Source organism: Pteronotus mesoamericanus, unplaced genomic scaffold, assembly GCF_021234165.1.
Source record: "Pteronotus mesoamericanus isolate MK-2021 breed Mesoamerican mustached bat unplaced genomic scaffold, CSHL_Meso_final scaffold_651, whole genome shotgun sequence".
NCBI classification, from domain to species: Eukaryota; Metazoa; Chordata; class Mammalia; order Chiroptera; family Mormoopidae; genus Pteronotus; species Pteronotus mesoamericanus.
This window is the reverse complement of record NW_026555325.1, coordinates 30,919,322-30,935,291: the sequence shown is the minus strand read 5'-3', so window position 1 is coordinate 30,935,291 and position 15,970 is coordinate 30,919,322. Positions and strand designations below refer to the sequence as shown.

The window sequence follows — 15,970 nt, the reverse complement described above, 5'->3', positions numbered from 1 at the left end:
CTCACCGACCTCGGCCTCCTGCGCACGCGCAGCCTGTGTTCCGCAGCCCGAAGGAAGACAGCGGCGCGTTCTTCGTTCCTCGGCGACAGCTGCCGTCACTTCCGGCGGGGTTGCTAAGCAACTGCGCGTGGTCCCAAACACTCCGCAGACAGAAGGCTGCGGCTCTCCGCGTCGGAGTCGCCAATCCAAATCTTAGAGCTCGAAGGGCACCTGGTCAGAGATGCAGGTGCGGTTCGGGAGGCGCCGTGGACAGGCGAAGGAAAGCAGGGGTGAGCTCAACCGGCCCATATCCGCACGGGGATGGTTTCTGACTCCCAGGCATGGGGCGAGTGGCGAGGATGCCACGTGAGGGTGCCTAGTGCAGGTGAAGTGGAGTCCACCAACCAAGTCGAAAGCAGCGTTGGGTTTTGTGTAAATCAAACAGTTTTTCCCTCCAGTGAATTGGTAGATGAGAAAAGTTTACATAAACAGAGGTGGAGGAAAAAAAATAAGAAGTAGGCTGAACCAATTGACCTGCGCGGTTGCAGCTCCAAGAGTCTGGTGTTTGCTGAATTCTCTTGCGCTTAAACGTTGTTTTTCACTGAGTGAATTGGAATGTCTTTTGGAAACACCAGTAGCCTCCTTAGAGTCTTGGCCGAACCTACTGAGTGCTTTTTATGAAAGTCTCTGAAGGAAATGTTTCAATTTCATCATCTCTGAAGTGAAGGTAAAGTTTCACCCTAAGGCAAATGCTTTGATAAAATGTAAAAAAATAATGCCACTTAAGGTACTGTAATTCAGGTGACCTGTTATAAAATTTAGATTTTGGAATAGAGGTAGCCTAATGGAATATCTGAAGAGCTCTTTATCAATTCCAACTACTTTAGTTTCTTAGGTAAATTCCCAGTTAATGTAGTCATGGTGACACCTAGAACCTTGGGCATGTGGAATATCTTCATGTCAGTGCCTGCGCTTCTGTCGCAGTGGAGCTCCCTGTGTTCGATGCAGAGCAAGAGCCAGCCATTCTCCACTAGTGGGTACTTACACAGTGGAGGACTTACGAAGTAGCAACAGCGGGTCATGATGTGTAGGAGAGAGACAGTGCCCATGTGGCATGTACTGAAGAAACACAGTTACTCCAGCGTATTCACTTCCCTATATGCAGTCTGTCTGGAAAAAGTCCAGCCGTTGTTAATATTAGGAGAACAGTTTGTGTGCCATCGGTGTAGCCTGGCAGCCAAGGAGAGTGGACTGGAGTGAGCATGTGTGAACAATGACAACTACACTGTACTAATCAATGGGGGTGGTAGACACCATTGAGAGAGCATGTGTACTGTGTGGCTGGCAAATTCAAGATGACTAGATAAGTAGAGCAATGAATCTGCATAAAATTTTGCGTTAAACTTGAACATTCCTCTGTGGAAATGATTTGGATGATTCAGAAGGCTGCAGCAGCTATGGGCAACAGGTGACTGGCCCCTTCTTCACTGACAATGTGCCTGCTCATGCATCATGTCTCGTGTAGAGTCTTTTGCCAAAACATCAAATCATCCAGGTGACTCAGTCCCACTACAGCCCAGATTTGGTACCCTGTGACTTCTGGCTTTTCCCCAAACTACAATTACTTTTGAAAGGGAAGAGATTTTAGACTGTCAATGAGATTCAGCAAAATATGACGGGGTAGCTGATGGAGATTGAGAGAACTGTGTGAGGTCCCAACATGCCTACTTTGAAGGGGACTGAGGTGTCATTGTCCTCTGTACAATGTTTCTTGTATCTTGTATCTTCTTCAATAACTGTCTCTATTCTTCATAGCACATGGATGGATACTTTCTGGACAGACGTCATATGTGCAGTACTGGACTAATAGAATTAGATTAACTTGATTGGTGTTTTGTAACATTGGTCCAAAAGTTTCTATCTGAACCTCTCTGCTAAATTGTAATCTCCATTTGGAAGAGGGTGAAGTAGGAGAGGGGTTAAGATATGTAGACAGCTATCTCTGTAAAACAAATGATTATATAAAGACATAGTGGGGTGATGTCAGCCAGATATCATGGATTAAGGATCTCCAAAAATCCTCTCTTCCATTAAATCAAAAAGAACACTGGTAAAAGTCAGAATCAACTTTTTAAAAAATTATTGATTTGGGGGAGAGAGAGGAGAGGAGGGAGAGAGGAACATCGATTTGTTGTTCCACTTGTTTATACATGCATTCATTGGTTGATTTTCGTTACATGCCCTGACTGGAAATCAGACACTCAACCTTAGCATATTGGGACAATGCTCTAACCAATTGAAATACCCGGCTAAAGGCAGAATGAAGTTTTAGAGAATGCAGGAAATTAACCAAAGGCTTGTAACAGTTGAGGTGTTTATCAAGAAAAAGCTGAATCTTGATTTTTTAAAAAAACAGTGAGTTTATTGCATTTTTACTTGCCCTATTCCCATACTTCTCTCCCAGCTTTACAGTAATCTAGTTCCACTGCAATCACAGTGAAAAAGAGTGGCTTAGCAATCTGTGTGGAGGGGGAAGAACAGGGTTGGATCCCCTTCAAAGCCCATTTCCCAGGTAACTTATTTGACCTGTCCCTGGAAAAGCCTACTCACAAGATTTGTCTTTATTTGACCTGACTCAGAGCTCACCAGCTATGTTTGTTAAAACAATCAGTGTCATTTTTGCTCTGAAGAGTGTGTTTCAGTTGGTAGGGCATCATCCCACAAACTGAAAGGTCATCAGTTCACTTCCCAATCAGGGCACATGCCTAGGTTTGAGGGTTCAGTCCCCAGTCAGGGTGTATATGAAACAAGTGATCAGTGTTTCTCTCCCACATCAGTATTTTCCTCCCTCTCTTTCTCCCTCCCTTCCCCTCTTTTTAGAAGTAAATAAATAAAATCTTTTTTAAAAATCTGCCATTTTTTAAACATCACAGCTAGCTGCCTGAGACAGTTATAACAGTTGGGTACAAACAATAAGATGACCAAGAAACTTAAAAGGAATACTTGGGATATGGGATGCCCATAGGAGACTTTGAAAAGCTCCCTATATATTCCTGAGAATCCAGAATGTCAAATGCATGCATAGGGCTATGCACATGCCCAGAAAATATCTGAGAATGCCTGCAGCTTTCACCTCTAGCTGACTTTGAGTCTCTATTCAAGAAAGAAGTAGGAGCTAGTACAGAGTTGTAAACTGCCTGCCTAAGCACTGAAGTCATGCTCTACCACTCACAGAGAGTTCCTTCACAAAGGCCAAGAGACTTATTTAGGACATTTAAGGAGCCCTGACCAGTGTGGCTCAGTTGGTTGGAGCATCATCTTGTAACTAAAGGTGTACAGGTTCCAATTCAAGTCAGGGCATGTACCTGGGTTGCAGGTTTCATCCCTGGTCTGGCCGCATACAATCATAGGCCTTGGCATGTATAGGAGGCAACCAATCAATGTTTCTCTCTCACATCAATGTTTTTCTATTTCCCTTCCTCTCTGTAAAAGCAATATTTTAGAAATGTGCTTGGATGAGGATTTAAAAAAAGAAAGAAACTTAAGGAAACTGTCCAGTCATTAGCTGACAACTAAGCTAACCAAGCTGAGATTCCAATAGCCACATACAACAAAGAATACAGACTTTACAGATTTAGTTCAGGAAAATTTAAACAAAGAGCAATAGCAACAACAAACTTTGGGGATGGGAAGAATCTGACTTCTAGAGTTGCCACATATTATTTAAAATGTACAGTTTCCAACAAAAACGACAAGGCATGCAAGAAATAAGTATGGCCCAAACAAAGGAAAAAAAATTTTAATAGAAACTGTCCCTGAGGAAGCCCAGATGTTAAATTTAAATTTAAACAGTTAAATTCTTATAAATTTACATCTATTGTAAATATGTTCAAAGGACTATTAAAAAGGTCAAAGGAACTACAGAAAAGTATTAAGAATGCCATCTCACCAAATATCAATAAAGAGGCATAAATTATAGAAAAGGAACAAAATAGATATTTTGGAGTTGAAAAGCCCAATAATTGAAATGAAAACAAATTCACTAGAGGGGCTCAATAGCAAATTGGAGCTTGAAGAACAATCATTGAACTTGAAGATGTCAATTGAGATTAATCATCTGAGGAACAGAAAGACAAAAGAATATATATGATTGAGCAGAGTAATGTAAGACACTAGCAAGTATACCAACTTACATATAATTTGAATCCTAGGAGTGGAGGAGATTTAAATAATTTCCAAAAACTTGCCAAATTTGATGAAAAACATTAATCTACACCAGTGATTTTTTTTCAACCAGTGTGCTGCAAGAACCATATGTCTGGACTGATCACTGTGGCTGGGGATAAGGTGCTATAATAGCCCAAGTGTAAGTGTCCCCAGGGAGAGAGTTAGTTCAGACATGGTCTTTGGGAGAACAGGGCAGATAGACACCCCTAGCTCAGCAATTTCCAACTGGTGCGCTGCAAGAATTTTTAAAGCACGCAATACCTGACTATTTATTCAGGGGCACTGACCTCTTTTTCCGTTAGATTTTCCTCTTAGATTATAAAATTAAATGACAACAGACAATACAACAGTAGCTATCTGGTGTGAATGAATCAGAATTGTACATTTTTTGTTAGACTGGCAAAAAATAAATTTTTTGATATGCAACAGCATTTCAGTAATTAGTTTATGTGTGTCATGAGATGAAAAAGGTTGAAAATCGCTGATCTACACATTCAGGAAGCTCTTTGATCTTCTAAATAGAGTAAACTCAAAGAAATTACAATCAATACATCATGATCAGTAGTCAAAATCTAAAGACAGAGAAAAATCTTGAAAGCAGCACAAGATAAACAATCACATATAAGTGAGCATCACTGAGATTAACAGTTGATTTCTCATAAGAAACTACAGAGCCTAGAAGGCAGCAGATTGACATATTCATCTTTCAAAATTCATGGAGAAATTGGTATTTCCAGGTGGACAAAAACTGAGCAAATTCATAACTAGCAGACCTACTCTACAAGAAATAATAAAAGGAGTCCTTCGGATTAAAATGAAAGGACACTAGACAGTAACTCAAATACACATATATAAATAAAGAGCACCGATAAATTAAGTAGAAAAGACAGTGTAAATGTATTTTGTGTGTAATTCTCTCTTCTGATTTAAAAGGCAGCTATAAGAAATAAAAATCTGTGTTCATGAGCATACAATGTATAAAGATGTAATTTATATGGAAAAAAAGACAAATACCTGGGATGTGGAGAAATTGGAACCCTCACACATTGTTGGTGGGAAGGTAAATAGTGCAGCCACTTTGGAAAACAATTTGGCCCTTCCTCAAAATGTTAAACATGGAGTTACAATTATATTCCTAGGTACATGTCTAAGATAATTGAAAATTTATGTCCACATAAAAATTTATACATGAATGCTCATAGCAGCATTTTTCACAGTAGCCAAAAGATGGAAACATCCCAAATGCTAACAAAACGTGATACATCGATACAGTGGAATATTATTCAGCCATAAAAAGCAATTAAGTACTGATATGTGCTACAGTATGAATGAACCCTGAAAACATTATGTAAGTAAAAGAAGCTAGACATAAAAATGCCATGTGTTGTATGATTCCATTTATATGAAATGCCTGGAATAGGCAAATCAATAGAGACAAAGTAGATGAGTGGTTGTCAGGGGCTGCGGGAGGGGAAAATGGGAGGGGAGATGGTAATGAACACAGGTTTCCCTTCTGTGGTTATGCGAACGTTCTGGAATTAGTGGTGATGGTTGCACAGCTGTGTGAATAGACTAGAAGAAGTCACTGAATGTTACCCTTTACAGTGGTGAGTTTCAGAATATGTGAACTATATTTCAATTTAAAAAAGAGGTTTTGTAAACCACAGAAAGTATTTCAATGATGAGAGGCTCATGGGCTGTTTTTAATACCCTTAGGTGACTTGAAACTGCTCTTCTCCCCTCTCCTCCACAAGGATCTGTCCATATTCTTTCTATGCATATGTCCATCTGTCTTTCTTGTCCTTTCTTTCCATTGCGGCCTGTTTAATTTCTCTAACAGCTGCTACTAGCATTGTGTGAGAGCCATTGTGAGGTGGGAATCATAAAAATAAGATTGCCCTCTGAGAGCGGGACTGTACATCAATCTGGCTGATTAAAAAAAGCCCGGGTATGTGAGGTCATCTGTAGCTCTGATATCAGTCAGCATTCTCCGTATCCTCAGAGAGATGGGGTACTTGTCCCAACTTCAGTGGCCTGAAAGCAAAAAACCTTTCCTGAACCTTCTGAGGGTTCTTTTACTTCTTTATGATTGCCCATTTCTGCTGCTTTTATGATTGTTTTCTTGGTTCTCCTCTTCTGTCAAATTCCATGAAAAGATCTTGAATAAAACATCTCATAAGTGCAGTTACTCTGCTGGAGATTTGGGATGTCATAGAGGAGGAGTCACAGTGTCCACCCTACAGTTTCTGACATCCAGTGCTCCTTCCACCGCTTCGACTGCCTGCTCACCACTGTATACGTTGTTGGAAGCAGCTCCTGCTAATTGGGACTGTTTGGTCTACCCAGGCCTTGTAGTATTTTTGTGAATTAAATTTTCTCCATGTCCCATCTTAGGAAATTGGAATGACTCTTGCATCAGAGAAAATATTAATATGGCTAACAATATGTTAATCAAAATGTAAGTGGCCTTTGTTTAGTTATCTTCTGATTGCAAATAACACAAAGTTGAGCCAGTTTAGGCAAAACAAAGGAAATATGGTCAGGACTTTTCACTTATAAGTGACTAATTTAATTTACTGTATATTCTGGTTCACATACTTGGGAAATATTTTGACTCACATACCTGGGAATTTAGATATAACTTGAACGAGGGCACTATTTTACTTCTAAGCTGTCCTTGGCTTTATTTGAATACAGACACTTTGTATGTGGCAGGCAAGATGTGTTGATGGTACTAAACTTGTACTTTAGTTTATCAACCAGCTTCTCATTCCCGTCAACCTTAATTCAAACCCCAAGAAGACCCTTACTGATCTTTGCAGCTTTTTATCTCAGTAACTTTCTTTCCAAGATATGTGATTTCTTGCTTCTGGTTTTCTTTCTATTTCTGTTTCATTTTTCTCCTGATAAATATAGTAAAAATAATAATAGCTAATATTTATTGGGAACATATTGTATGCCAGTCACTACAAGGTAAGGCAATTATTTTCCATACAGTTTGTATGAAAAATAAGACAATAATTAATAAATAACATAAGAATAAGCTGTTTCGCATACTCACAACTGTAAACCTACTTTTGCCCCACCCTATATCTTAAAGTATTTACATATATTACTTTATTTAATTGTCACACCAAAGGAGGTACTTTTGATATCTCCATTTTACAGTTTTATAGTAGGTATATATTTTACAGTAGGTATATAAAGTAGGTACTTTTAATATCTGCATTTTACAGTGAAGGGACTAGATTCAGAGGATTAAATAATGTTGTCTAGATTTACATAGTTCATATGTACAGTACTCAGAAGAAGGCTAGGTTGTCTGTCTCCATAGTACACAGTCTTTGTTGTGTCTGTGGCCACCCATCATTATTCAAATGAACTTCCTATTTGGGTGAATTTCCTCCTTACAAGTCCCTACCTCCTAGAGTAGAAGGCAGAATTCAGTTTTTCTGCTTCCTTTGTGGCCAGTGTACAGGCATGTGACAAATCAACTGTACATGTACTAAATTTACATTCTGAAGAAGCAATATGAGGAAGCAAACAATAGGTTGAATCCATTTTCTGGAGAGAGTGGCAGCAAAAGTGTATCAATTTCAGCAACAACATTGGTGAAGGTTCAGATACATAGTATCCAGTGGAGCAAGTTGAGGTGTCTACCCGTTGCCACTTACCTTGAGCCTTCACTGGAATGTCATGACGTCATGATGTTATTTGTGTGACCAAAGATAATTCTCTGGCTCTCTGAAAGATTGAGTAGACTACTTAGTATCCCTTAATGAATTCCTTTTCTGCTTAAACTAGCTAGAGTGATTTTGGTTGCTTATAATTAAGAACCTCCATTGATGGAAAGAGTATTTCTCAGATAGGAGCTGTTATCAGCTTCGTGGTGTTATTTAGGATGCTTTTAAATTCATATAACAGGACACCCGACTTAATCACGTTTAAAAATAAAGAAATTTATTTGCTCATACAGGGTGGGGCAAAAGTAGGTTTACATTTTCAAGCATGTGAAACAGTTTATTCTTGTACTGTTATTTATTGATTATTGTATTATTTTCCATACAAACACCTGTAAACCTACTTTTGCCCCACCCTGTATAACAGGAACTCCAGGCTTCAGGTCTGATTGATCTAGCAGTATAGGGAGATCCTCATTGCCCCAAATGCTTCCTTGTTTCCTGTTTGTGGTTCACAGTAACAGTCATATAAGGCTGCTTCCTCTTATGGTCATAGGATGGCTGCCTGTCTGGCCTTCTTGCTTCCTTGTTCATATCTAGCTTGAGAGTCATTCTCAGATGTCTTTACCAGAAGAATAAGGAAGAGCTTTTTAAAAAGTCTCAAATAAACCTCTTCTCCTATGTCTTTGCTTATTACAGAAATAATTATTACCAAGGGAGATGTAAGTATTCTTAAACTAATGAGGCCCAGCCTCGGAACTGCAGTCCGTTCTCCAAATTACCTTGCTGCTACTCCATTAGGAAGGGGTTGAATACAATCAATTACAATGTCTACAACCTGAAAAGATGAACATTCCCCAAGTTCTCCATTTATAATACTGCTACTTTGTTAAATTTGAAAAATGCTTTTGCCCTGGCCAGAGTGGCTCAGTGGATTGAGTGCCAGCCTGCAAATCCAAAGGTCACTGGTTTAGTTCCCAGTGAGGGCACATGTCTGGGTTGCGGGCCAGGTCCCCAGTAGGGGGTGTGCAAGAGGTAACCAATCTATGTTTCTCTCTTACATTGATGTTTCTCTTCCTCTCTTTCTTCCTTCCCCTCTCTCTAAAAATAAATAAAATCTTTGGAAAGAAAGAAAAATGCTTTTATAGCAGCTTGTTGGAGTAGGTAAAATTGATCTCAACTTTAAAGATGTTGATACCAAGCCATCAGGAAGTTAAATGACTTGCCCAAGCTTTATTTTACACAGTAAGGAAATGGCCAATCAAGGACTCAAATCTATGTCTTCTGATTTCAAGGTATCATATACTTTCCATTTAATCCCAGCTCTTCTTAAGATAAAAAGAATAAAATTATTTGAACAATTCTTAGGTATCCTGCTAATGTGGAAATGTCTGAGAAAAAATATCACACACTCGTCTTGACAGTCTTTAATATTTATTTTAAAAACTTTATTAGAAATAAAGAAATCTGAAGAAGATCAAGCTCTCTATCCACCTCTCCTACCTAGCAAAGTAGACCTCCAGCAGGTCACCATAATTCCACACAACGAGTGGAAAAGGATCCGAGACAGCCTTGACAGCTTGACAAGAAAAGCAGCATGCCTTCGTGCAGAACGAAAGGCAAAGAAAGAAATGCACCTCCGATCCCAAGAAGTGGTAAAACACTGGACCAATACCTATGCAGTAAGTATGAACCACCGAGGAGTACACAAGCACTGAAAGCTTACTCTTTTTTCTTAGCACTCATAAGTATTTTTTTACATGTAGAGCATACAAATGCATTGAAACACATTTTCAACAGCTTTATTTAGCTATAAATGATATACAATACAATGGACATATTTAAATGTACAATTTGATATGTTTTGACATATACACCCCTGAAACCATCGTTATAATTAAGATGAACACATTCATCGCCCCAGGAAAGTTTGCTCATAGCCCATTTCACTCCCTCTCAGTCTTCCCTGCTCCTCTGCTGTCTCTAGGCAGCCACTGATCTGCTTTCTATTATAAATTACACTTAACAGGGAATTCTATCATGTTGTTGTGTGTATAAATTATTCATTCATTGTTATGCTGAGTGATATTCCATTGTAAGGAAACACCACAATTTGTTGATCTGTTCAATTGTTGATGGTTTGACATCAACCAAATATTGGCATTTGAGCTGTTTCCGGATTTCAGCTACTATAAATAAAGCTGCTTATGAGCATTCATGTGTAAGTCTATGTGTGGACATATTCTTTCATTTTTCTTGGGTAAATATCTTGGCGTAGAATAGCTGAACCATAGATGTATGTTTAACTTTGTAAGAAACTTCCAGACTGTTTTAGAAAGTAGTTTTTACATTCCCACCAGGAGTATATGAGAGTTCTTTTGGCTCCACATTCTCACCAACTTGCTCTGGACAGACATTCTAATATAATTTTTCATTATAGACATTCCAATAGGTATGAAGTAGTATCTCATTGTAGTTTTAATTTGAATTTGTTTGTTTCTATGTATTAGGTGGAGCTGCTATGATTCCTATTCTTGGTAGTGTGGCCCAATGCAGTAGGTGTCCTGTAGGGTCCCCTGTAGGAGCACAGCCTCCCCTGCCACCCAAGCTGGGTACTGGAGGCACACCTTTTGTGTGGGCTGAGTACACCATCCTCTTGTAGTTGAGCTTTGATTACTGTTGGCAGGTCAATGGAAAGGATTTACCCAGACCAGCCAGCTGCAAGGACTGGCTGTGACCACTGACCACGAACCTCCGCCCTCTGTGGAGGATCAGCTGTGCAGGGGCAGGGTGGTGGTGCTCTGACGGGCTCTGGAGCTGTCCACTGGGTGCGCAGGCTCTGGGGTTTCCCAGGTGGTGCAGGCCAAGGTTAGCCTTGACCTGTGTTTTGTCCAGGGCACCCTGCCTAAGCTATGAAGAAATCTGAGATGGCTGCTACTTGTGCTGGGCTTGGAGATTCCCAGGTGAAGCCAAGCTGTGAATACAGGCTGGTTGCTCTTAGTGCTGGGGCTGGGCCCCTTAGCAAGAGGTATGGGGCTGGGGGCTCACTGAGGCTGGCTGTTGCTTGTTTGGAAGGATTTAGGAGGTTGTGAAGCGTGAGTCAAGACCAGCCATTCATATGGAGAAGGAGCTCAGGTGGGCCCATAAGTTGGGTGGGATAGAGTCTCCAGGGATCTCTAGAGCAGGGCAAACTATTAGCCAGGTTGACGAAGTCTCGGGTTTTTCAAAAGGGACATAGAAAGCTTGTGAATTATAGCATGACCGATCATGACTGATATCATACATGTAACCTATGACATCCTGAAAAAGGCAAAACTGTAGGGAAGGAAAACAGATCAGTGGTTATAGAGGCTGCAGGCAAGGGGTAGTGATTCACCATAAACAGGCTGAGGGAATATTTTGGGAGGATTGCACTGTTCTATAAGTGACTGAATACATTTTTAAAACTATACATCCAAAAGGGTGTATGTAAATTATACTCTAAAAACACCTCTGGTCTGTAAAGGGATAGTGGAGTGGAATATACCCTCTAATTTTTTATGCAGAAGTAACACACTATACATAATACTTTACATTTCATGGGTGTTAAAGGAAAAGAAGAAGAAATGTAGTAAATGTAGTAACAAAAACTGCAATATAGGCACAAAAATTGACAGAACACTAGATCAAAAGAAAAAGAGAGAGCCTAGAAACAATCCCATCTTATACATGGGAAATGTCATTGCAATTCAGAAGGGAAAGGATAGGAATTCAATAACTGATATTGAGATAATTGGCATATAAAAAACAAAATATTCCTATGGCACAGGATGCACAAAAATGAATTACAGCTGGATTAAACACCTAAATGTATTTGAAAAAATAAATTAAAATACAATAAAAAAAAGACGTAAATGTGATAAGCAAACCAGTAAAACTCTTAAAATTAAATCATAGAATATCATCAGGATTGCAGGGTAAGATTTTCTTAAGACATAGCAAGCATGACCCATAAAGGAGAAGAAAGACTTCATCTGACATGAGACATTGGGCAGACCCCCCGGAGGTGTAGAAGAACCATGTAAAATATACTATTGATTTTTTTAAAAAGAAACAAAAGTAGTATATATTATTATGTAAATATATAAAGTAACTTCAGAAGTAAACACAAGAAACTAATAATAGTCATTACCTTAGAGATTGCAGAAAGAAATTAGGATTGGAGAGAGTTTTACTGTATGCATTTATAATATTTTGGGGTTTTCCACCATGCAAATATGTTACCTACCTTAAAAATTCAGTTAAAAAAATTAGCTTATGAGTGTAACCTCATATTTTAATAATGATAAATGCAAATACAATAAATGAAAGCTTAAATTATCACATCATAATGTTCAATTTTGTAAAATTCAGTTGAAAAGTGAAAACAGGAGACTGCTTTTGTCTTTTTTCTTTTTTACAGGGGATAAGAAAACAGAAACTTGAAGCCAAAAAGAAGCGTGATGAAGAAATAGAGGCAGAAAGACAAATTCTTGATGTGGAAGAAGCAATACACAAACAAGGAGAAAGAAAAAAGGCCATTGAATATGCAAAGCAATATCAATTTTACCAGACAGAAAGAGTGAAAAACTTTCATGTACTACATGGGTTTTCTTGTATTTATATGTATATATATAAATTTGATATATTTATACACAATTAGACTTTATTTTCTTAAAATACTGCAATTTTTTTTGTAGTCAGGACTTCTTCTTAGTAGAGTTATGAAGGAACGTGATGCACAGATTGAATCCCAAAAGAGTAGAATAAAATCGGATAAAAAATGGGAGGAACAATTGAAAATCAACATCGAAAAAGCTTTTAAAGAAGAACAAGAAAAAGCAGAAAAACAACACAGAGAGAGACTGGCTCTTGCCAATGATCATTTAAAACAGTATGTATATATAAATTACCTTTTTTACCTTCCTTTTTATCTCATAATGGATGTAGCTTTTTTTTTAAATTATAAAATGAATACAGGCTACTCCTGACCAGTGTGGCTCAGTTGGTTGGGCATCATCCCACAAAGTGAACGGTCGCCGGTCTGGTTCCTGGTCAGGGCCTTGGTTGTGGGTTCAGCCTCAGGTTGGGGTGCGTGCAAGAGGCAACCAGTCTATGTTGCTCTTTCACACTGATGTTTCTCTCCTTTTCTTTCTCCCTCCTTTCCCCTCTCTCTAGAAATAAATAACATCTTTAAGACAAAAAGTAATGCATGCTAAAATTCCTAATAAATAGAAAAAATAAAAGGAAGGAGGTTAAAAATCATTATTACTTCCTTACCCAAAGTTAACATATTGGTTACTATTGTCACAATAATGTTACAAAATGAACAACCACCCAATCTAGTGGCATTCGCCAATAAACATTTATTTCTCGTGTGTCTGTGGGTTGGTCAGGCTTGGCTGGAAGCTTTTCTTCAAACTGAAGGGCTGGCTGGGTTTATTTGTGGGCAGGGCTCTGATCTGCTCTATGTATATTCATTCTAAAGTCCTAGGAAAGGACAGCAGCCGTCCGGGGGAAGCTTCTCATGGTATTGACAGAGATGCGAGAGAACAAGCCCAAGCCTGAAAGAACATGGCTAAACCCAAAGGCAAAGGTCAAGGAAATATATGGGTTACCTTGAGTTTAAAGCAAGCTACGTGGCTAAGCCTAGCAACGGTGGAATCACACAACTGGATTCCCATGGAAGTGGGGAGTGAGAGTGAGCCATTTTGAATAATAATCTAATTGACCACAATAACCTGTTATTGTTTTGGCATATAGCCATATAGGCCTTTTTTGATGGTGGTGGTAGAGAAGCTTGGATTCATTGAGATATAATTTACGTTTAATAACATTCACCTTTTTAAATGCATAGAGCTGTATAGTCACACCCAAATTAGGATACAGAACACTTCCATCACCCTAAACAGGTTCCCTCATACCGCTTAGCACTAAATTCTAATCCTCACCCTCAGCCCATGGAAATCACTGATCTACTGATACAGACTTTTTTTTTTTCTGAGCACATGTATATTTACATTTTGTAAAATGAAATTGCATCACCCTAACCAGTGTGGCTCAGTTGGTTGGGCATCATCCCCCAAAGCAAAAAGTCACCAGTTTGATTCCCGGTCAGGGCACATGCGCACATTGTGAATTTGGTCCCCAGTCAGAGCTCGTTTGAGAGGCAACCGATTGGTGGTCCTCTCTCAACCGCTGTTTCTTTCCCTCTCTCTCTCCCTTTCCCTCGCTTTAAAAATAAATAAGTAAATGAAATTGGATCAACTACCATTTTATTAAATTTTTTTCATTTACCAGTATGTCATGAGCTCTTGTCATGTCAGTAAATTGAAGTAAAACCTGATCTTTTTTTAAAAGTAGCTACTATATATATTGGGGGGAGGCTTCTATTTGTATATAATTTTACTTACTTCTCTAAAGAGCTGATACATACAAACAAGAAAAGGCACAAAGGGGATTCAGTAAAAAGTCTTCCATGTCTACTGGCCACTGTTTCTCCAAAGTGAGGTTTAACAGTTTTGTTACACTGTAGTTTAAATGTGTATAGATTGTATAAATGTATCAACAATTTTAAACAGTACTCTATTGGTGGACATTTTGCCATTTTTAAAGAAAAATATTTTTTGTACTTAAAACATTATGTCATCAATGCATGATCAGTATAGAATTACAAAATACGGTTAAAATAAAAAATAAAGTACAAATCATCAGAAACCCTGTGATCCAGCGTAGGCACTGAGTATACATTTAGGTGTATATTTGTCTACTCTTAAAAATTATTTTTGCAAATAATAAACTCACATATGCTTATTTACATTCAAACAATACAGCAAAATGTGGAGTAAAATTTTAAAGCTCTTCTTCATATGCACCCTATTCAACGTCTGTCTCTTTAAGTTCCATTTTCCTCTTCCCAAATAGCCATTATAAAACGTCTTGTAACTATCCCTTCAGAATGTTTTATTGAAGTTACTAATATAAGAACATATTTAAGTGTGTATATATTTTTATCATGGATGTTATACAATACACTTTTCTGTGACTTCATCTTTTCACTCAACAGTATACCTTGAATATCTTGATGCCAGAATATATGGGTTGCTTCCTGTAGGTTCCCCAACTGGGGATCAAACCCATGGCCTAGGTATGTGTCCTGACCAGAATCGAACTTGCAACCTTTTTGTGATATAGAGGACGCACTCCAACTAGATGAGCCACTCGGCCAAGGCTTGCAGGATAGGTTTCTTGAAATAGACCTGGATTTTACATTTGGATAGAGATTGCAAGAGATTGCTCTTTGAGAAAGTTTTAAGTGTGCATTCATCAATGATGTCTGATGACCTTTTTTTTTTTTTTTTAAATACTGCAACCAATTCTGGATAGTACTTTATTTGGTAAGTTGGTGGACAAAAAATAAATCATAGCTCTCAACTTACATTCCTAGTAATTTTAGTGAGGCAGATCATTTTAAATGTGTAAATGTTTGTTTTTTTGGATTTTTATTATCATGAAATGGTTACTCCATTGCTCTCTTGTGTATGTTGTTTCATATTGATGTATGTTTGTCATTGATTAAAAACTGATTAATAAGCAGTTTTATATTTACTGATATTACTAATTTAAATATTGTAGATTTTTGTCATCTTTTCTGAATGGTTTTTAGTAGTTAGGAGATACTTATTTTTATATGCTCAAATCTTGTTATTATGGTTTGGTTTTTGTGTATATATTTATTTCTCAAAATCATAAATATCTAAGTGATATAGACTTCAATTCTCAGGTTGCATGTATTGCCAGATTGTATTCTTCAGTTATTTTAACCCTCAGTAAAAAGAGAAGAGTAACCTTTGGATTTATTACAGTTTTTTTCTTTAGTGTAGAGATCTAAGGGTTTGTTAGGGACAGAACTGTTGGCAAAGGGAGGCAAATATTTGACCAGGGAGTCACCTTTGAGAAATCTCTTTCTGTATCAGCTGTGGCAGCTCAGAGATAATTCCAGGTAGCAGCTTAATCTCCAGCCAGCTGCCCGGCAAGTGCTGACCCTTTTATGGGCACTCGCGCAC

At 38.3% G+C, this 15,970-nt stretch overlaps 1 protein-coding gene across 1 annotated transcript in view; it reads left to right on the top strand.

The window, feature by feature from the left end:
* The first annotated feature begins 188 nt into the window (after positions 1-188).
* The window catches only part of CFAP210 (cilia and flagella associated protein 210), a 35,576-nt gene continuing 19,794 nt past the window's right edge, over positions 189-15,970 (top strand). Inside the window, exons 1-4 of the mRNA XM_054562394.1 lie at positions 189-269; positions 9,342-9,568; positions 12,328-12,501; positions 12,605-12,798. Of these exons, the coding sequence (XP_054418369.1) occupies positions 221-269; positions 9,342-9,568; positions 12,328-12,501; positions 12,605-12,798 (644 nt within the window). The 5' untranslated portion in view covers positions 189-220. The remainder of the gene's footprint in view (positions 270-9,341; positions 9,569-12,327; positions 12,502-12,604; positions 12,799-15,970) is intronic.